Consider the following 23,268-nt stretch of genomic DNA (forward strand, 5'->3'; position numbering starts at 1 on the left):
TCTTTTGGGCCTGACCTCTGGCATGGCCTCCTGCAGTCCTGGAGGATCTTAGATCCTCTTTGGCCCAGGCAAAGTATGGCAAACAAGACGTTGCCAAATATATCGTCCGCACAGTGTTGCATACCACAGATTGCCTTCGCAGGGCAACTGGTTCCAGTGTTGTCCTTCACAGGCATACCTTGATGAGGTCTACAGGGTTCTCCGGGAATGTGCAGACTTCTCTAATGATCATGCCTCTTTGATAGGTACCTCCTTCTTGGAAAAAAATCAGACTCTGCTTTGAAACGCTCTAAAGATAGAGCTGCAGTGCGTTCCTGGGGGCCATTGGCTTTTGCAAAACCATTGCTGCACCACGTTTGGAAATTTTGAAGATTCTCTCTGACCTATAGACACAGAAAACTTTCACAATCAGTGATGCAGCAGGCAACCAAGACCTTTTCGATCTGCAGACTCATAATAGACAAGGTGCAGGACAGCAGGGGCACCAGTCTTCCAAATCATCCTCCGATGCTACTCTAGCCAACAAACTACTTTAATTGGTCTTCGTCTGATAGATGGGTCTTTCTGTTTATTCAAAAAGTTATGCACTAGTATTTCTTTCCTCCCCACCCAATATCTCTTTCCCGCTATAAGGAATTTCAGAGGAGCATCTGTCAATCCAGACAGGTTTGGACCTATGTGACTTGATTTGGCACTGGAATGGCAGAATATGTATTTTCATATGCCCATGTTGCAGGCATTACCTGCGGTTTAAGGTGGGCCAGGAGTATTTTCAGTTTACTGTGTTCCCCTCTTTGCCTCATCAGCACCTGTCAGGTGCTCACAAAATATTGATGGCAGTGATTATTGCCAATCTTTGGAGGTTGGGAGTCGCTGTAGTCCCATACCTCTATGACTAACCACTGTTTGCAAGCTTGCCAGTCTGTCATGAACCACCTTCAACTTCTGACATCTTTGGGGCTCACGATAAACAAGCCAAAATCCCATCTGATTCCCTCACAAAGGCTTCCATTCATAGGGTGATACTGCATATAATTCAGGGCTTTCCCTCACCAGCAACGACTCCAGGACATTTGGGTTATGATCCTGCTGTTTCAGGTTCATTTATGGATCCATGTGAGGCTAGTTCTGAGGCTGCTTGACCTCTTTGTCTTTTGCATCTTCTTGGTCAACCACGCCATGTGGCCCATGTTGGTCCGCACTGTGGAACTTGAAGTCCCTGCAGACCTAGCACTAAGAGTGCCTTTCCAACACTATCCAGGACTCAGAAGTGGCAGCTCAGGGTCTACAATGGTGGTGGACAGTTTATTCTACAGCAGGCTGCCCTCCCTTAAATTAAACAGTCAGAGCTGACAGTAGTGAGGATGCCTCACGGCTCAGTAGGTGGGGTTACCTTGGGGATGTCATAATTAGAGGACACTGGCCTCCAGTGGCTGGCCAGCCACACATCATTTTACTGAAGCTGCAGAACTTTTATGTGACCCTAAAGCCCTTCTTGCCATCCATCAAGGGCAGGGTGGGGAAGGTTCTTGTGGACAACACCACCACTATATGGTACTGCATCTGGAGGTGGTTGGAGAGCCAGGGCTTCTCCCTCAATGCAAATCAGCTAGCAGGGTTCTTGCAAGAACACTTGTTAGGAGATGCTTTCTGGATGGAGTGGAACAAAGAACTCGTACGCCTTCCCACCACCACCTCATTTGCCTGAGTTTTGAAGAATATTAAGAACGACCGGGCCCAAGTAATCTTACTACCTCCTGATAGGGCCAGAAAAGTGTGGTACCCAGAAAAGTGTGGTACACTGAACCTCTGACTGATCAGACTGCCACTCTGTATGGACCTCCTGTCTATGTGGAACCCAGAACATCTGACTGATCAAATGGCCACTCTGTGAGGACCTCCTGTCTCAGCAACAAGGCAGAGTCCTCCACTTGAATTACGCAGTCTGTACATTTATGCGTGGAGATTGAGCGGCACCAATTAACTGCAGCTGATTTTGCGCATTAAATGATGTATGCCTTCCTTTGCCACCAGGCGCCCTGCCACAATATCCACCTGTTCTGATGCTGTGATAACAAAATGTTCGGTGGCATGTGTAGCTGCAGATACACATGCTGTGCATAGTCCGCCGTCTGGTGTTGGGTCGGAGTGTTACAAGTTGTTTTTCTTCGAAGAAGTCTTTTCGAGTCACGAGACCGAGGGACTCCTCCTACTTTGGTTCCATTGCGCATGGGCGTCGACTCCATGTTAGATTGTTTTTTTTCCGCCATCGGGTTCGGACGTGTTCCTTTTCGCTCCGTGTTTCGGGTCGGAAAGTTAGTCAGAATCAACGGAAAATTTGTCGGTATTGTTTCGTTCGGTATCGGGTTAGATTAGAGTCGACACCGAATCCAGAAGAGCTCCGGTAGCCCTTCGGGGTAATTTCGATCCCCCGTCGGGGCCTGGTCGGCCCGACCGCGTGCAACATCAAGACTGATGGAACGGACCCCGTTCCGATTCTGTCCTAAATGCCACAGTAAATATCCCTATACAGACCAACATTTGGTCTGTAACTTGTGCCTGTCACCCGAGCACAAAGAAGAGACGTGTGAGGCCTGTCGAGCGTTTCGGTCGAGAAAAACGCTCCGAGACCGAAGAGCCAGAAGGTTACAGATGGCGTCCACGCCGACAGGACAACAAAGGTTCGAGGAAGAGGGAGAAGAAGAAGCATTCTCCATCCACGAATCAGATTCCGAAGAATTCGACGTCGAAGAAACCGTGAGTAAGACGTCGAAACAAACATCACAGGGAAAAACAGACAAAGCCCAGGGGACGCCACTGCCGACAGGCCATAGATCAACCCATAAAGTAGGTGACCGTCCATCGGCACCGAAGAAGGGCGAGACGGTGCTGAGATCGTCCGACTCAGGTCGAGACACAGGCACGCAGCAATCTCGGGACCGAGAAAGTGCCGCAGAAAAGGGTCGACACCGAGATAGCGGCACCGAAGCTGCTCGACACAGAGACAGCGGCACCGAAGCTGCTCGGCACAGAGATAGCGGCACCGAAGATGGTCGACACCGAGAGGGTGCGATGCCGAAAAAGAGGAAAATCTCGTCAGAGCCGAAAATAACAAAAGGCACGGTTTCGGTGCCAAAACGCCCAGCAACCGAACCGAAAGCCAGTTCCTACTCAGAGGAACAATCACTGTCCTCCCAACTTCAAAAACACAGGTTTGAGGAGGAATTACAAACAACAGCTGTAGATCACACGCAAAAGCGGATCTTTATACAAAGTGGTACAGGGAAGATCAGCACCCTTCCCCCAATCAGAAGAAAAAGGAAACTAGATTTCCAACAACAAGAAACAACACCACAAGCAAAAGTGGTGAAGAAGGTAACTCCACCACCCTCTCCACCACCGGCACCTCCTATATCACCGGCACAGACTCCGTCACAATCACCAGCTCATACCACCATGAGCCAAGATGACCAGGACGCATGGGATCTCTATGACGCCCCAGTATCGGACAATAGCCCTGAGTCGTACCCCACTAAGCCCTCACCACCTGAGGACAGTACAGGGTATGCTCAGGTAGTGGCTAGGGCAGCAGAGTTTCATAACGTATCGCTACATTCAGAGCCTATCGAAGATGACTTCCTTTTTAACACCCTGTCCTCCACCCATAGCAATTATCAAAGCCTTCCTATGCTCCTTGGAATGCTAAGGCACGCTAAACAAATCTTTAAGGAGCCAGTTAAAAGCAGAGCAATAACCCCAAGGGTGTAGAAGAAATACAAGGCACCACCCACAGACCCTGCTTTTATTACATCACAACTGACACCAGATTCAGTTGTCGTAGGAGCAGCTCGTAAAAGAGCCAACTCGCACACATCAGGCGACGCACCACCTTCAGACAAGGAGAGCCGAAAGTTTGATGCAGCCGGGAAAAGGGTTGCAGTACAAGCTGCAAATCAGTGGCGCATCGCCAACTCGCAGGCACTCCTAGCGCGATATGACAGAGCCCATTGGGACGAGATGCAGCATCTCATCGAACACCTCCCAAAAAATTCCAAAAACGGGCAAAACAAGTGGTTGAAGAGGGACAGAACATTTTCAACAACCAAATCCGTTCTTCTATGGATGCAGCAGATACAGCTGCAAGAACAATAAATACTGCTGTAACAATAAGGAGGCACGCATGGCTGTGCACATCCGGCTTCAAACCCGAGATACAGCAGGCAGTGCTTAATATGCCGTTCAATGAACAACAATTGTTTGGCCCAGAAGTGGACACTGCAATTGAAAAATTAAAGAAAGACACTGATACAGCTAAAGCCATGGGCGCACTCTATTCCCCGCAGGGCAGAGGCACATTTGGCACATTTCATAAAACCACTTTCAGAGGAGGGTTTCGAGGTCAAGCCACACAAGCCAGCACCTCACAAACAACACCGCCTACCTACCAGGGACAATACCAAAGGGGAGGCTTTCGAGGCCAATACAAAGGGGGCCAATTCCCAAGAAACCGGGGAAAATTTCAAGGTCCGAAAACCCCTCAAAACAAGCAGTGACTCACAGGTCACTCAACCCCTTCACACAACACCAGTGGGGGGAAGACTAAGCCAGTTCTACAAATCTTGGGAGGAAATAACAACAGACACTTGGGTCTTAGCAATTATCCAACATGGTTATTGCATAGAATTTCTCCAACTCCCTCCAAACGTCCCACCGAAAACACACAATATGTCAAAACAGCATTTAGACCTTCTAGGACTAGAAGTTCAGGCATTACTGCAAAAAGACGCAATAGAATTAGTACCAGGTCCACAAAAGAACACAGGAGTTTACTCACTGTACTTTCTAATACCCAAAAAAGACAAAACTCTAAGACCAATATTAGATCTCAGAACACTAAACACCTACATCAAATCAGACCACTTTCACATGGTGACATTACAAGACGTAATCCCACTGCTGAAACAGCAAGACTACATGACAACATTAGATCTAAAAGATGCGTATTTCCATATACCGATACATCCCTCGCACAGGAAATACCTAAGGTTCGTATTCAAAGGAATACACTACCAATTCAAAGTGTTGCCATTCGGAATAACAACAGCGCCAAGAGTCTTTACAAAGTGTCTAGCAGTAGTAGCTGCACACATCAGGAGGCAGCAAATACACGTGTTCCCGTACCTAGACGATTGGCTAATCAAGACCAACTCGCTAACAAAGTGTTGACACCACACAGATTATGTTATACAAACCCTTTACAAGCTGGGTTTCTCCATCAACTATGCAAAGTCACACCTTGTGCCGTGTCAAACACAGCAATACTTAGGAGCGACAATCAACACAACAAAAGGGATAGCCACTCCAAGTCCACAAAGGGTTCAAAATGTTCACAAGGTGATACAAGCCATGTATCCAAATCAAAAGATACATGCAAAAATTGTATTAAAACTCCTAGGCATGATGTCCTCATGCATAGCCATTGTCCCAAACGCAAGATTGCACACTTACAACAGTGCCTAGCATCACAATGGTCACATGCACAGGGTCAACTTCTAGATCTGGTGTTGATAGACCGCCAAACATACATCTCGCTTCTATGGTGGAACAGTACAAATTTAAACAAAGGGCGGCCTTTCCAAGACCCAGTGCCACAATACGTGATAACAACAGATGCTTCCATGACAGGGTGGGGAGCACACCTCAATCAACACAGCATCCAAGGACAATGGGACGTACATCAAAGAAAGTTACTTATAAATCACCTAGAACTGTTAGCAGTATTTCTAGCATTGAAAGCATTCCAACCCATGATATCCCACAAATACATTCTTGTCAAAACAGACAACATGACGACAATGTATTATTTAAACAAACAGGGGGGGACACACTCGACACAGTTGTGTCTCCTAACACAAAAAATATGGCATTGAGCAATTCACAACCACATTCGACTAATAGCACAATTTATTCCAGGGATCCAGAACCAGCTAGCAGACAATCTCTCTCTGGATCACCAACAGGTCCACGAATGGGAAATTCACCCCCAAATCCTGAACAATTACTTCCAAATTTGGGGAACACCTCAATAGATCTATTTGCAACAAAAGAAAACGCAAAATGCCAAAACTTCGCATCCAGGTACCCACACCGGCAATCCCAAGGCAATGCTCTATGGATGAATTGGTCAGGGATATTTGCGTACGCTTTTCCCCCTCTCCCTCTCCTTCCATATCTGGTAAACAGATTGAGTCAAAACAAACTCAAACTCATACTGATAGCACCAACATGGGCAAGACAACCTTGGTATACCACACTACTAGACCTGTCAGTAGTACCTCATGTCAAACTACCCAACAGGCCAGATCTGTTAACACAACACAAACAACAGATCAGGCATCCAAACCCTGCATCGCTGAATCTAGCAATTTGGCTCCTGAAATCCTAGAATTTGGACACTTGAACCTCACACAAGAATGTATGGAGGTCATAAAACAAGCTAGAAGGCCATCCACTAGACACTGCTATGCAAGTAAATGGAAAAGATTTGTTTGTTACTGCCATAATAATCAAGTCCAACCATTGCATGCATCTCCAAAAGATGTAGTAGCATATTTACTACATCTACAAAAAGCAAATCTAGCTTTTAATTCCATAAAAATACATCTCGCAGCAATATCTGCTTACCTGCAGATTACTCATTCAACTTCCCTATTTAGAATACCGGTCATTAAAGCGTTTATGGAGGGCCTAAAGAGAATAATACCACCAAGGACACCACCTGTTCCTTCATGGAACCTCAACATTGTCTTGACAAGGCTCATGGGTCCACCTTTCGAACCCATGCATTCTTGTGAAATGCAATACTTAACGTGGAAAGTTGCATTTCTCATTGCCATTACATCTCTAAGAAGAGTAAGTGAAATTCAGGCATTTACTATACAAGAACCATTTATTCAAATACACAAAAATAAGGTAGTTCTAAGAACCAACCCAAAATTCTTACCAAAGGTCATCTCACCGTTCCACTTAAATCAAACAGTAGAATTGCCAGTGTTCTTTCCACAGCCAGACTCAATAGCTGAAAGAGCACTACATACATTAGACATCAAAAGAGCACTAATGTACTACATTGACAGAACAAAACTAATTAGGAAAACAAAACAACTATTTATTGCATTTCAAAAACCTCATACAGGAAATCCAATATCAAAACAAGGTATAGCTAGATGGATAGTTAGGTGGATCCAAACCTGCTATCTTAAAGCAAAGAGACAGCTGCCTATTACACCAAAGGCACACTCAACCAGAAAGAAAGGTGCTACCATGGCCTTTCTAGGAAATATTCCAATGAACGAAATATGTAAGGCAGCAACATGGTCTACGCCTCACACATTTACTAAGCACTACTGTGTAGACGTGTTATCTGCACAACAAGCCACAGTAGGTCAAGCTGTACTAAGAACTTTATTTCAAACTACTTCCACTCCTACAGGCTGAACCACCGCTTTTGGGGAGATAACTGCTTACTAGTCTATGCACAGCATGTGTATCTGCAGCTACACATGCCACCGAACGGAAAATGTCACTTACCCAGTGTACATCTGTTCGTGGCATTAGTCGCTGCAGATTCACATGCACCCACCCGCCTCCCCGGGAGCCTGTAGCCGTTTGGAAGTAATCTTCAACATTTGTACATTTGTAAATATATTACTTTAACATTCATTTTGTACATACTTAGTCATTCCATTGCATGGGCACTATTACTAACATACACAACTCCTACCTCACCCTCTGCGGGGAAAAACAATCTAACATGGAGTCGACGCCCATGCGCAATGGAACCAAAGTAGGAGGAGTCCCTCGGTCTCGTGACTCGAAAAGACTTCTTCGAAGAAAAACAACTTGTAACACTCCGACCCAACACCAGACGGCGGACTATGCACAGCATGTGAATCTTCAGCGACTAATGCCACGAACAGATGTACACTGGGTAAGTGACATTTTCCTTGTTACTTGGTGTGGTATTCTCAATACTGACCCTTACAGGTGATGCCGTCGGATGTTCTTTTATCTGTTATATCCTTAGCCCAGCAACACCCTGTAGGAGCACAATAAAAGGTTATTTGTTAGTCCTTTTGGCTTTCTGTGTTTGCCAGACCAACCATCGCTGTTCAGATCACCTGATGAGGTTCATAAAAGATTAGATTTTTCCTCACATGCCATATGTGATGCCACAGTCCAAGCTTACCTTGGTCTTGACCTTCCTTTTGTGTGTTCCCTTTGATCCAGTGCATAACTGCTTACTTTTCCTCCTGACCCTGAAGACGTTCTTCCTCATTGTGATACTATCAGCTCAACTAATAAGTAAACTAAAGGCACTTTCATTGCAGCCGTCCTACACCACCTTTTTCCAAAACAAATTAGTGTTGAGGACTTAGGCGGCGTTCTTGCCTAAAGGTCTGACTCGCTTCCACATTGGGCAATCCATTACTCTACCAATGTTCTTAGCTCAACTTCACCCCTCAAAACAGGAGGACAGGCTTTATGTGTTCCACCCCAGAAGGGCTTCTTTTAATTTGGTCATACCAAGGACCAATGAGTGGATGATCAGCCTTTGTGGGGTTTTCTGGAGCATAGAAAGGAAAGGATATACAGAAGAAGACCCTGTTGATGTGAATAGTCCTCTGCATTAAGGTTTGGTGCTCAGTGGCTAAGAAACAGCTTCCTGTAGGTCTAAGAGTTTTTTCCACCAGGGCTAAGGCTGCCTCTAGTGCATTGGCATGTGGAGTGCTTACCCTTGACATCTGCTAGGCCACAACATGGATATCAGTGCATACAATCACAAAGTAGTAGTGACTTGACAGGCAGGAAGGACATTTCACTTGCTGGGTTTTACAAGACTTTTTGGTCTAAGTCCACTATACAGACTTTCTACCTTGGGGAGGTATTGCTTTGGTATGCATTTTAAGGTGAGGAATCTGATGCTAGAAGTATCTATCAGAAAAATAAGTTATTTACCTCCAATAACGCTACTTCTGGTGGATACTCTCTGTAACTACAGATTGCTCCTCTCCAGAACACCTCCTCATTCTTTTTAGGTCCCTCAGTTAAATATCTGAAAACTTCATCACACTGTTACCAACAATCGTTCACGCTCTGCGTATGGGTATGCGGAAAGAGTACTGATGTCAGTATTCAGGGGTGGAGTATACATGCAGCTCTGCAGTGTTACATCCGGGGCAGTGTGGCGCCAATGCGGAGCCTCACAACGCCCCCTAGTGGTGCAACGGAGCACTGCTGTAAAAACAATTCATGAGCTAGAATGACACCTGGGCAATCTTCTAAAGTGAAGAATTTGCAAATAGAGTATCCACCTGAAAGAGCTTAGCAAGTAGCTTGTACTTCTCTGCATAACCATTCTATCCTTTGTCTCTTTGCTATAATCACACAGGTAGCAGCATAGCAATATTGCACCTTCATTTATGTGTTGTGGAACACACAGTTTTAGAAGATTATTCCGTGTCAAGGCTATTCGTAAATCGTCACCTTCAGTTACACTCTTAGATGGGTGGCGAATCTTAGCTTCTGAAAGTTCAACAAGCTCCACACAAGTACACAAGAAAACCTGTGGCATTTGCTGCTTTTTACATGTACTCTTTAAAAACTTGTGAATTCAATTGTCTCATATGAGAGTGTACATAGTACCCTGCATAGAGAGAGGATGCAAGCAAAAATAATTATTGTTCAGGTATCTGATTTCAAAATAAATACATTTTGAAATTTCACAACATGAAAAGGTCGTATGATGCCTTATTTTAGTACATCTGTCTTCACATAAGTTAAATACTTTTCCCCTGTACAAGACCACGTTATTTTGAACCTTTTTTACCATGTTTATCTGCCTGCACAGTTTCTTTACGTTCTTTCCACTGTGACAGAAGAGCTTACTTGAAAACCAGTTATTGTTACTCACACAAATTTACTTGCAGAAATGTCAGAATAAAAGTGGTCTTTGTGAAAATTCACTATTTATTATACTCATTCCAGTGAAAGTAACAGACAATTATTTATCGTGTATAAGCCATTCTTGATACTTACACACATTTTTGGTTAAATCATTTGAAGAACAAATCTACAGCCAAACTCCCTATTTTTTCTTCTTGTATATTGTAGCCAATAGCTTGCTACGGATTGTGTAAGCTCAATCACATAAAACCTGAAGGCTTCATCAGGTTTGTTGTGATGAGCTTGGTTCAATTTGAACCACTGACATAGAGAAAAAATACATGTATGTTAAGTGGCTGAGAAAATGTTTTCTTGCTTACTCTCGCTGTACTAAATTGTGTTAGTGAGAATGTAATTCTGAGCATTTTAATATGCTGCTTTCAATAAAATGCTAAATAATGTTCTTGCTTCTTCAGGGTCACAAGAACAAAGAAAACCCAGAAGGCCAGGTATGGCGTCAACCGATTTAATAAATTATTTTTTGCAATAAAATTGGTTGTGTTTTGGATAAATGCAGCCTCTAAAGTGCACATGTAACTCACCCAGCACTTAGTTTGTTCGAATGCTGCATCCTTTGTAATTTGATGTTTATGATGTCTCCTTGCCATGCTGGACAATATCAGATTAGTATTGGATCAAGACAAGACCGCCGCTCTGGTATTACTTGATCTTTCTGTGGCTCTTGATACAGTTTCCCATAGCCTATTGTCGCTCAGGGCTCCTTTCAATATATACATTTCTTCCCTTGCGAAAATTGTCAGGAAGTGGGGTGTTGAGATCTGCCCATACGTAGACGACACCCAGCTGGTCATATCATTAGGGGAAAGACATGACAAAACCCCAGATAAGCTGACAAGGGGCCTCTCTGAATTAGCAAACTGGATGAGGATCATTATTTAAAATGAAACACCACCAAAACAGATATTTTTCTCTTCGGCAGGGCCCACCAGATTTGCGACTCCTCCTGGTGGCCTGTCTCATTAGGATCTGCTCCGAAGCCCAAGGGGTTCTTATCGATGACTCACTATCCATGGAGAAGCAAGCCAATGCTTTGACATCCTCAAACTCTTGAGAAGGCTGTTGCGCTGGATACAGTTTGGTGAAGATCTGTAGTCCAAGCTGTTGTCACTAGTAGACTGGACTGTGGCAGTGTACTTTATGTTGGTTTGGCAGACTACCTGATCACTCGACTGCAGGTGATATAAAACACAGCGGCCAAGCTTATCTGCAATAAAGACAGATGCAGCTCGACAACAACCTGCTGGCATAATTTTTGCTGGCTGTGTTAAAAATGGGGTTTCTGGTTGACTAGGGTATACACCTAAGCCAGGCAGAACACACCCACTTTAGTCAGGGCAAGGGAGTTACACGACCAAGATAACCCCTGCTCACCCCCCTGGTATAAAAATAAACTGTATTACACACAACATTATTAGACCAAACACAACATGTCAGTAATACCCTGATACCCAAGCAGTTGTCAGAACTTTACATAATGTTGCTCTGCACAGATCAGCAGTAGTCACTCATAACACACAGGTTAGTCATTATTCTGCAACATAAGCAGTAGTCAGGAAAACATTACTATAAAAATGCACTTGTCATGAAAGTATCATAAATTCCCATACCGGGAACATTAGAAAACATATGGCAACTCATTAAAACATGTTAGCAAAGAATGCCCATGAAAGGAACATTAGTAAATATATGGCACATCATAAGAGAACTAGGTTAACATAATATTCCCAGCATGCCCAGAGAAGGAACATCTGAAAAGCATATGTCCATTAAAGGCACCTGTCTTTCTGTGTGCCAGGCACCTTCAGTGCCACGAAGATCATTGTGGGGGTCCCTGCCGCTCTTCTGCGTAAAACGGGGGCCGTTTGGTGATTTGAGGGTAGGGCGCGCAGCCTGCACCCCCTCCGTTTTTTATATGGGGACACCTTCTGGGGCCTGCGCTCAAACCAGATGCTCCTGGGATCCTTTCCAACACCCACCCCGTGACATTACCTGTCCTCCCAAAGTAGGGGGGTAGAGCCAAGAGCAGTATCAGAGGCCCAGCGGTGTAAGGGGCCTCCATTGAGGCTTCCTCCCTGTCTGCGACCTCTTTCGACAGTTTGGGACCGCGATGGAGCAGGGAGGCCTCTGCCCATCTGTAGGAAGTTGGCTCTGTATGTACTATTTCAAAGTAAGAAATAGCATGCACAGAGTCCAAGGGTTCCCCTTAGAGGTAAGATAGTGGCAAAAAGAGATAATTCTAATGCTCTATTTTGTGGTAGTGTGGTCGAGCATTAGGCTTATCAGAGGGTAGTGTTAAGCATTTGTTGTACACACACAGGCAATAAATGAGGAACACACACTCAAAAGACAATTCCAGGCCAATAGGTTTTTATATAGAAAAATATATTTTCTTAGTTTATTTTAAGAACCACAGGTTCAAGATTTACAGTCAATACTTTAAATGAAAGGTACTTCACTCAGGTATCATAGGAACTTTGAATCAGAAAAATAGCATGTACAGTTTTGACCAAAATGGCAATAAGCTATTTTGAAACTAGACACAATGCAAATTTCAACAGTTCCTGGGGGAGGTAAGTATTTGTTAGTTTTGCAGGTAAGTAAACCACCTACAGGGTTCAAAGTTGGGTCCAAGGTAGCCCACCGTTGGGGGTTCAGGGCAATCCCAAAGTTACCACACCAGCAGCTCAGGGCCGGTCAGGTGCAGAGGTCAAAGTGGTGCCCAAACCGCATAGGCTTCAATGGAGAAGGGGGTGCCCCGGTTCCAGTCTGCCACTTCGGAGGGCAGACCAGGGGGTTTTGTAGGGCACCGGGGGGGACACAAGTCAGCACAAAAAGTACACCCTCAGTGGCACGAGGGCGGCCGGGTGCAGAGTGCAAACAGGCATCGGGTTTGTAATAGAGTTCAATGGGAGACCCAGGGATCTCTTCAGTGAAGCAGGCAGGCAAGGGGGGAGCTCCTCGGGGTAGCCACCACCTGGGCAAGGGAGAGGGCCACCTGTGGGTCGCTTCTGCACTGGAGGTCGGATCCTTCAGGTCCTGGGGGCTGCGGGTGCAGTGTCTTTACCAGGCATCGGGGTCTTAGAAGCAGGCAGTCGCGGTCAGGGGGAGCCTCTGGATTCCCTCTGCAGGCGTCGCTGGGGGGGGCTCAGGAGGGGTCAACTCTGGCTAGTCACAGGGTCGCAGTCGCCGGGGAGTCTTCCCTGTAGTGTTGTTTCTCTGCAGGTCGAGCCGGGGGCGTCGGGTGCAGAGTGGGAAGTCTCACGCTTCCGGCGGGAAACGTGGAGTCCTTTTAAAGTTGTTTCTTTGTTACAAGTTTTGGTTTCTTTGGAGCAGGGCCGCTGTCCTCGGGAGTTCTTGATCCTTTTAGATGCAGAGCAGTCCTCTGAGGCTTCAGAGGTCGCTGGACCCTGGGGAGCGCGTCGCTGTTGCAGTTTTTCTTGAAGTGGGGAGACAGGCCGGTAGGGCTGGGGCCAAAGCAGTTGGTGTCTCCGTCTTCTCTGCAGGGCTTCAGGTCAGCAGTCCTTCTTCGTCTTAAGTTGCAGGAATCTATCTTGCTTGGTTCTGGGGGCCCCTAAATACTAAATCTAGAGGTGTGTTTTTAGGTCTGGTGGGTTAGTAGCCAATGGCTACTAGCCCTGAGGGTGGCTACACCCTCTTTGTGCCTCCTCCCTGAGGGGAGGGGGGGGCACATCCCTAATCCTATTGAGGGAATCCTCCATCTGCAAGATGGTGGATTTCTAAAAGTCAGAGTCACCTCAGCTCAGGACACCTTAGGGGTTGTCCTGACTGGCCAGTGACTCGTCCTTTTTTTCTCATTATCTCCTCCGGCCTTGCCGCCAAAAGTGGGGCCGTAGCCGGAGGGGGCGGCCATCTCCAATAGCTGGAATGCCCCGGGGCGCTGTAACAAAGGGGGTGAGCCTTTGAGGCTCACCGCCAGGTGTTACAGTTCCTGCAGGGGGAGGTGAGAAGCACCTCCACCCAGTACAGGCTTTGTTACTAGCCACAGAGTGACAAAGGCACTCTCCCCATGTGGTCAGCAACATGTCTGGTGTGTGGCAGGCTCGCAAAACTAGTCAGCCCACACTGGAAGTCAGGTATGTTTTCAGGGGGCATCTCTAAGATGCCCCCTGGGGTGTATTTCACAATAAAATGTACACTGGTATCAGTGTGCATTTATTGTGCTGAGAAGTTTGATACCAAACTTCCCAGTTTTCAGTGTAGCCATTATGGTGCTGTGGAGTTCGTGTATGACAGACTCCCAGACCATATACTCTTATGGTTTACCCTGCACTTACAATGTCTAAGGTTTTGCTTAGACACTGTAGGGGCATAGTTCTCATGCGCCTATGTCCTCACTTATGGTATAGTGCACCCTGCCTTAGGGCTGTAAGGCCTGCTAGAGGGGTGACTTATCTATGCCATAGGTAGTGTGAGGTTGGCATGGCACTCTGAGGGGAGTGCCATGTCGACTTAGTCATTTTCTCCTCACCAGCACACACAAGCTGGCAAGCAGCGTGTCTGTGCGGAATGAGGGGTCCCCAGGGTGGCATAAGACATGCTGCATCCCTTAGAGACCTTCCCTGGCATCAGGGCCCTTGGTACCAGGGGTACCAGTTACAAGGGACTTACCTGGATGCCAGGGTGTGCCAATTGTGAAAACAAAGGTGCAGTTTTAGGGAAAGAACACTGGTACTGGGGCCTGGTTAGCAGGCCTCAGCACACTTTCAAATCATAACTTGGCATCTGCAAAGGCAAAAAGTCAGGGGGTAACCATGCCAAGGAGGCATTTCCTTACACAACCCAGCCACCCCCAAACGAAAGAGGATGAGACTAACCTTTCCCAAGAGAGTATTCATTTTCTAAGTGGAAGAACCTGGAAAGGCCATCTGCATTGGCATGGGCAATCCCAGGTCTGTGTTCCACTATAAAGTTCATTCCCTGTAGGGAGATGGACCACCTCAACAGTTTGGGATTTTCACCTTTTATTTGCATTAGCCATCTGAGAGGTCTGTGGTCAGTTTGAACTACAAAGTGAGTACCAAAGAGGCATGGTCTCAGCTTCTTCAGGGACCAAACCACAGCAAAGGCCTCCCTCTCAATGGCACTCCAACGCTGCTCCCTGGGGAGTAACCTCCTGCTAATGAAAGCAACAGGCTGGTCAAGGCCATCATCATTTGTTTGGGACAAAACTGCCCCTATCCCATGTTCAGAGGCATCAGTCTGCACAATGAACTGCTTGGAGTAATCTGGAACTTTTAGACCTGGTGCTGTGCACCTAGCTTGTTTCAGGGTGTCAAATGCCTGTTGGCATTCTAAAGTCCAGATTACCTTCTTAGGCATTTTCTTGGAGGTAAGTTCTGTGAGGGGTGTCACTATGGATCCATATCCCTTCGCAAACCTCCTATAGTAGCCAGTCAAGCCAAGGAATGCCCTGACTTGAGTCTGGGTTTCTGGAGCTGCCCATTCCAGAATAGTCTGGATCTTGGGCTGGAGTGGCTGAACTTGGCCTCCACCTACAAGGTGTCCCAAGTAAACCACAGTTCCCTGCCCTATCTGGCATTTGGATGCCTTGATAGAGAGGCCTGCTGCTTGCAGGGCCTTCAAAACCTTCTTCAGGTGGACCAGGTGATCCTGCCAGCTGGGGCTAAAGACAGCAATATCGTCAAGATAAGCTGCACTAAAGGACTCCAAGCCAGCAAGGACTTGATTCAACAACCTTTGGAAGGTGGCAGGGGCATTCTTTAAACCAAAGGGCATAACAGTAAGCTGATAGTGCCCATCAGGTGTGGAGAATGCTGTCTTTTCCTTTGCTCCTGGTGCCATTTTGATTTGCCAGTACCCTGCTGTCAAGTCAAAGGTACTTAAGTATCTGGCAGCACCTAGTTTGTCAATTAACCCATCTGTCCTTTGGATGGGATGGGCATCTGTCTTGGTAACAGAATTAAGACCTCTGTAGTCCACACGAAACCTCATCTCTCTTTCCATCCTTGGTGTGAGGTTTGGGGACTAAGACCACTGGGCTAGCCCAAGGGCTGTCAGAGTGCTCAATGACTCCCAATTCCAGCATCTTGTGGACTTCCACTTTGATGCTTTCCTTAACTTGGTCAGACTGTCTGAAAATTGTGTTTTTGACAGGCATGCTGTCTCCTGTGTCCACATCATGGGTACACAGGTGTGTCTGACCAGGGGTTAGGGAAACGAGCTCAGTAAACTGTTGTAAGACTTTCCTACAGTCAGATTGCTGTTGGCCAGAGATGGTGTCTGAATAGATCACTCCATCAACTGAGCCATCTTTAGGGTCTGTGGAGAGGAGATCAGGGAGAGGTTCACTCTCAGCTTCCTGGTCCTCATCTGTTACCATCAATAGATTCACATCTGCCCTGTCATGAAAGAGTTTGAGGCGGTTCACATGGATCACCCTTTTGGGGGTCCTGCTAGTGCCTAGGTCTACCAGGTAGGTGACCTGACTCTTTCTCTCTAGCACTGGGTAAGGGCCACTCCATCTGTCCTGAAGTGCCCTGGGAGCCACAGGCTCCAGAACCCAGACTTTCTGCCCTGGCTGAAATTCATCCATAGCAGCCTTTTGGTCATACCACATTTTCTGGAGTTGTTGGCTGGCCTCGAAGTTTTTGCTTGCCATTTTCATGTACTCTGCCATCCTGGAACGTAGGCCTAGAAAATAGTCCACCATATCTTGTTTAGGCTCATGAAGAGGTCTCTCCCAGCCTTCTTTTGCAAGAGCTAGTGGTCCCCTTACAGGATGACCAAACAGAAGTTCAAAGGGGGAAACCCCTACTCCCTTCTGAGGTACCTCTCTGTAGGCGAAAAGCAGACATGGCAAGAGGACATCCCATCTCCTTTTGAGCTTTTCATGGAGCCCCATGATCATGCCTTTCAATGTCTTGTTAAATCTTTCTACAAGGCCATTGGTTTGTGGATGGTGTGGTGTGGTGAATTTGTAAGTCACCCCACACTCATTCCACATGTTTCAGGTATGCTGATATGGCATTGGTACCCCTGTCAGACACCACCTCCTTAGGAGATCCCACTCTGGTAAAGATATCAATGAGTGCTTTAGCTACTGCCGGGGCAGTAGTGGACCTAAGGGGAATTGCTTCAGGGTACCTAGTGGCATGATCCACTAGCATATACTGGTTCCCTGAGGCTGTGGGGGGGGTTCAAGTGGACCCACTATGCCCACACCCACTCTTTCAAAGGGGACCCCCACCACTGGAAGTGGAATGAGGGGGGCCTTTGGGTGTCCACCTGACTTACCTCTGGCTTGACAGGTGGCACAGGAGACACAAAACTCCTTTACCTTCTGGGACATGTTGGGCCAATAGAAATGGTTAACTAACCTTTCCCAAGTCTTGGTTTGACCCAAATGCCCAGCAAGTGGAATGTCATGAGCTAAGGTTAGAATGAACTCTCTAAACTCCTGAGGCACTACCACTCTCCTAGTGGCACCAGGTTTGGGATCTCTTGCCTCAGTGTAGAGGAGTCCATCTTTCCAATAGACTCTATGTGTTCCAATGATATTTACTTTGGTCTCTTCAGCAGCTTGCTGCCTAAGGCCTTCAAGAGAGGAACAGGTTTCTTGCCCCTTACACAACTGTTCCCTTGTGGGTCCCCCTGTGCCTAAGAGTTTAACCTGATAAGGTTCCAAATCCATCGGCTCAGTTCCCTCAGAGGGCAGAACTTCTTCCTGGGAAGAGAGGTTCTCTTCCTCTTGTTGTGTGGAAGCTGGTTCCCCAGTCTTCTTTCCTTTTCTCTTGGAGGGTTGGGCCCTTTTCCAGGCTCCAACACCACTTTTTCACCCTGAGCCTTGCACTGTGCCCTTGTCTTGACACACACCAGTTCAGGGATACCCAGTATGGCTGCATGGGTTTTGAGTTCTACCTCCGCCTATGCTGAGGACTCCAGGTAATTTCCAAGCAAACAGTCTACAGGGATATTTGAGGAGACCACCACCTGTTTCAGGCCATTGACGCCTCCTCACTCTAAAGTTACCATAGCCATGGGATGTACTTTAGTCTGATTGTCAGCGTTGGTGACTGGATAAGTTTGTCCAGCCAGGTATTGACCAGGGGAAACCAGTTTCTCTGTCACCATGGTGACACCAGCACCTGTATCCCTCAGGCCTTCTACACTAGTACCATTAATTAGGAGTTGTTGCCTGTATTTTTGCATATTAGGGGGCCAGGCAGCCAGTGTGGCTAAGTCCACCCCACCCTCAGAGACTAATGTAGCTTCAGTGTGAATCCTGATTTGCTCTGGGCACACTGTTGATCCCACCTGGGGACTGGCTATTCCAGTGTTAGCTGGAGTAGAGTTAGAAGTGGAACCTTTCTTGGGACAGGCCTTGTCTCCAGTTTGGTGTCCCTGCTGATTACAGCTACGACACCAGGCCTTTTTGGGATCAAAGTTTTTACCCTTGTACCCAAAATTGGATTGTGAAGAGGCTTTGGACCCTCCCTCCTGAGCAGGTTTTTAGGGCCCTGTAGAAGACTCTTAACTTTTTCCCTTGGATGTCTCAAAACTCTTCCCCTGGGGAGTCTTTGTGACCCCTTTCTTTTGGTCACCCCCCTGTGGAAGTCTTGGTCACCCTAGTCTTGACCCTATGGTCCGCCTTCTTTCCCAATTCTTGGGGAGAAATTGGTCCTAGGTCTACCAGATGCTGATGAAGTTTATCATTGAAACAATTACTTAACAGGTGTTCTTTCACAAATAAATTGTACAGCTCATCATAGTCATTTACACCACTGCCATGAATCCAACCATCCAGTGTTTTGAATGAGAAGTCAACAAAATCAACCCAGGTCTGGCTCGAGGATTGTTGAGCCCCCCTGAACCTAATCCTGTACTCCTCAGTTGAGAATCCAAAGCTCTCAATCAGGGTAGCCTTCATGAGGTCATAGGATTCTGCATCTTTTCCAGAGAGTGTGAGGAGTCCATCCCTACACTTCCAGTGAACATTTCCCAAAGGAGAGCACCCCAGTGAGATCTGTCTACTTTTGTGGGTGCACAAGCCCTCTCAAAAGCTGTGAACCATTTGGTGATGTCATCACCATCTTCATATTTAGTTACAATCCCTTTAGGGATTTTCAACATGTCAGGAGAATCTCTGACCCTATTTATGTTGCTGCCACCATTGATGGGACCTAAGCCCATCTCTTGTCTTTCCCTTTCTATGGCTAGAATCTGTCTTTCCAAAGCCAATCTTTTGGCCAACCTGGCTAGCAGGAGGTCATCTTCATTGAGGCTGCCCTCAATGCTTGCAGAGCTGTTGGACTCTCCTGTGAGAGAAGCAACATCTCTGACAATCACTTCTGGAGTCAGGGTTAGAGAAACCCTGGGCTCCCTAACTAGGAGAGGGGGTGGGAAATTTCCCTCCTCACCACTAGCTTCCCCCTCTGTGAAGATATCATCAGACGGGGAAGTTACAATGAATTAGCACTCTTGTCCAAACTCAGAATGCCGCTGAAATTAACATTCATGGCATGCATCGTACCCAGCACAATCTCGAAGTCAATGCTTCCCCCCATCAGACAAAACAAAATACCCATATTATAATTTCATAGCGAAAAAGACAAGTTACCAAGAGCAAAACATGGTGGATGAGGTTTGCATTCTTCAGTGTTTTTTTTTTTATGGGTGTTTTGTTTAGTGTTTATTGCTTTCTGTAACAAGAGCAATGATGAGTTAGGGATTGCATTTTATTGGTAGCATACTGAATTTCAGTAGTTTGCGAGGTAAAGGGTTGTCGCGTAGGCTCTCATTATCCTAAATGAGACTACTGGATTTATAGGTAGCAGGGTTGTTCCTGGTGTGGGGGACTAAGTCTTACCCACTTGGAAGGACCTCTGTCACCTTAAATCCGGTTTTGCTCCGGCTAACTAGCAGTGCCTCATCTCTCCCAAGGGGAAGAGATGATTGGGCAGCCGAGCGCATGACATCTTTAGAACTTCTCAGGGAAGTCGTGGTCACTCAGATCCAAACCAGCTCTCTCATTTACAGTATGATCCCATATACAAATGACAAAGGCAGTTTAAGTTTTATAGATTGTTTTTAATAAAACAACTGTATTTTAGATAATAAGGCGTGAGCCGCTATAACCAGAACCATACAACACAGTAGGATTGAAATAGTCACTATGAGAGTGAAACATAAAAACAACGCTATCATGGTGTTAATAGATTCTATTCTCTCTCAATAAGTTATATTTCGAGCACAGCATGTTAAGCTCCTAACTTGCCTTTCAGATTCCCCGGGAAGCCATCAACCCTCATACCTGAGCAAAGGCCTGTGATCTGGTTCAGCATCTGCAACAGGGCAGTCAGCGTCTAGTTGTGGTTCCCTGGTCAGAATCTCCCTCTTGCGTGTATTAGGACAAGGAAGTGTTTTTTTAACTAACATGTCAGTGTGATCACAAAATGTCCCTACGCAAGAATGTATATCTGCAATCCAGAGACTAAACTCCTACCACGTCTATCGGCAATGTACCAGACTGTATCCTTGACTAAAGCACAGAGTGAGCAAGAATGTGTTATTGAAACTCCAGTGCTGAAGTAGGCTAAACAGTGTGATATAAAAAATAAAACAAGACCGTAGAACTGGCTATTTGAAAAATAACAGTATGAAGCTGAATAAAATGCATTCAGAGCAAAGTGCACAGAGGCCTAACGCCTGAAGCTAACGCGCAAAGGATACATAAAATTGATCACACTACAGGGTTATATATATATATATATATATATATATATATATATATATATATATATATATATATATATATATGTGTGTGTGTTCGTTGGCATGTGTAGCTGTTGATACACATGCTGTGCACTGTTTCTGCCATGTAGTGTTGGGCTCGGAGTTTTACAAGTTGCTTTTCTTCAAAGAAGTCTTTTCGAGTCACGGGACCGAGTGACTCCTCCCTTTCGGCTCCATTGCGCATCGACTCCATCTTAGATTGTTTTCTTTCCGCCATCGGGTTCGGACGTGTTCCTCTTCGCTCCGGTTATTCGATTCGGAAAAAGACAAAAATTCACCGAAAATCGTCTGTATTGTTTTCGATTTCGAAACATCTTGCATCGACACAGGCGGAACACACTTTCGGTTGCCCTTCGGGGCTTCTGCACCAATCCAGGGCCTGGTCGGGCCGACCACAGAAAACGTTGAAGCTTCATGGACCGGACCCCATTCCGATTCTGTCCACAGTTCCACGCCAAGTATCCCTACACAGATCAACACCGGGTCTGTAATCTGTGTTTGTCACCAGTCCACCGAGAGGATACTTATGAGGCCTGCAGGTCCTTCCGTTCGAAGAGGACCTTGAGGGATCGAAGGGCGAGAGGACTACAAATGGCTTCGAAAAGTACCGAGCACCTCGACGAAAAGGAAGAGGAGATGGCCATCTCCATCCAAGGTTCCGATTCGGACGACTCCGACGCACACCGACCACCCACAGCAGGCCAGCACGTGAGTACGCCTGCCCCGACCCAATCCCAGAGTCAGTCCAAGACAAAACTAAAGGCCTCGGGGACACCACTGCCGGAAGGCCATGGCTCAACCCACAAGAAATCAAGCAGTGACCAAGCAACACCTTCGGCACCGAAAAAGGCCAAATCCGTGCCAAAGTCTTCAGACTCGAGCCGAGAAACTGTGTCTGAGAAAACTCGACATTGACTCGTCGAGTCGAAACATCGAAAGAGTCTTTCGGAGCCGAGGCCTACTATCAACATGGGCATTTCAGTGCCAAAAAAACAGGCTTCAGAGCCGAAAAATGCCTCATATACTGAGGAACATGGACTTTCAAAACAAATTAAAGAAAGACACAGATTCGAGGATGAACTTCACCAAATGGCGGAGTTTGATGAGACACAGGCAAGGATACAGATCCATAAGGATATTGGGAAAATTCAAACAGCACCTCCTCTCAAATTTAAAAGGAAACTGGCTTTCCAAGGACGTTCAGACACTGAGCAGCCAAAGGCTAAGGTGCCCAGATAAAAATCTCCGCCACACCAGTTTTCCCCAGCACATTCTCCTCTGCATTCGCCTCAAATAACTCTTTCTCCTCTTGCCACACCAACTGCACAGTCACCCACACACATTGTGCAGTCGCAACAAGATACAGACCCATGGGACCTCTATGATTACCCTGTGTCGGACAATAGCCCGGAGTGCTATCCTTCTAAACCCTCTCCACCCGAAGATAGCACCTCCTACCCTCAGGTCTTGGCTAGGGCTGCTGCATTCCACAATGTGAGCATGCACACAGAGCCATTAGAGGACGGATTTCTCTTTAATACCTTGTCCTCGACACATGCTTCCTACCAAAGTCTGCCTATGCTCCCGGGCATGCTTAAACATGCCCAACAACTTTTTCAGGAGCCTGTGAAGGGAAGACCCATAACACCAAGAGTGGAAAAGAAATACAAGCCACCACCGTCAGACCCAGTATTCATCACCCAGCAGCTGTCCCCAGACTCAGTAGTGGTCAGCGCTGCGAGGAAGAGAGCCAACTCGCAGTCATCTGGAGATGCCCCACCTCCAGATAAGGAGAGTAAGAAGTTCGATGCGGCAGGAAAGAGGGTAGCGTCACAAGCTGCCAATCAGTGGCGCATAGCAAACTCTCAGGCCCTCCTTGCAAGATATGACCGAGCTCATTGGGACGAGATGAGTGACATTATCCAACATCTCCCAAAGAATACCAGAAAAGAGCTCAGCAAGTGGTAGAGGAGGGTCAGGCGATAACTAATAATCAAATAAGATCTGCATTAGATTCCGCCGATACTGCCGCAAGAACAGTGAACACTTCAGTGACAATCAGACGTCATGCATGGCTTAGATCCTCAGGTTTCAAACCAGAGATTAAACAGGCTATCATCAATATGCCATTCAACCAGCAACAACTATTTGGCACACAAGTGGACACAGCCATTGAAAAGATGAAGAAGGACACCGATACAGCCAAAGAGATGGGAGCGCTTTACTCATCCCATTATAAAGGGACATTCAGAGAATCGCAGTATAGGGGAGGTTTTAGACCACAATCATCAGAACCATCCACCTCTCAAACAAAACCCTCATACCAGTACCAGTATCAGAGAGAGGGGTTTTGCGGGTCCTTCAGAGGACAATTCCTAGGGTCCAGGGGTAAATTCCAAAGCACAAAGCAGGCCACTAACACCAAGCAGTGACTTTGCCATCACCTTCCCCCAACACACATCCCCTGTG

At 46.5% G+C, this 23,268-nt stretch overlaps 1 protein-coding gene across 1 annotated transcript in view; it reads left to right on the plus strand.

Moving 5' to 3' along the window:
- TRIM25 (tripartite motif containing 25) overlaps positions 1 to 23,268 on the plus strand; it is a 366,254-nt gene that overhangs the window by 276,709 nt on the left and 66,277 nt on the right. The window contains exon 7 of the mRNA XM_069200011.1: positions 10,422 to 10,454. Coding sequence (XP_069056112.1) covers positions 10,422 to 10,454 — 33 coding nt within the window. The remainder of the gene's footprint in view (positions 1 to 10,421; positions 10,455 to 23,268) is intronic.

Source organism: Pleurodeles waltl, chromosome 7, assembly GCF_031143425.1.
Source record: "Pleurodeles waltl isolate 20211129_DDA chromosome 7, aPleWal1.hap1.20221129, whole genome shotgun sequence".
Taxonomy (NCBI): Eukaryota; Metazoa; Chordata; class Amphibia; order Caudata; family Salamandridae; genus Pleurodeles; species Pleurodeles waltl.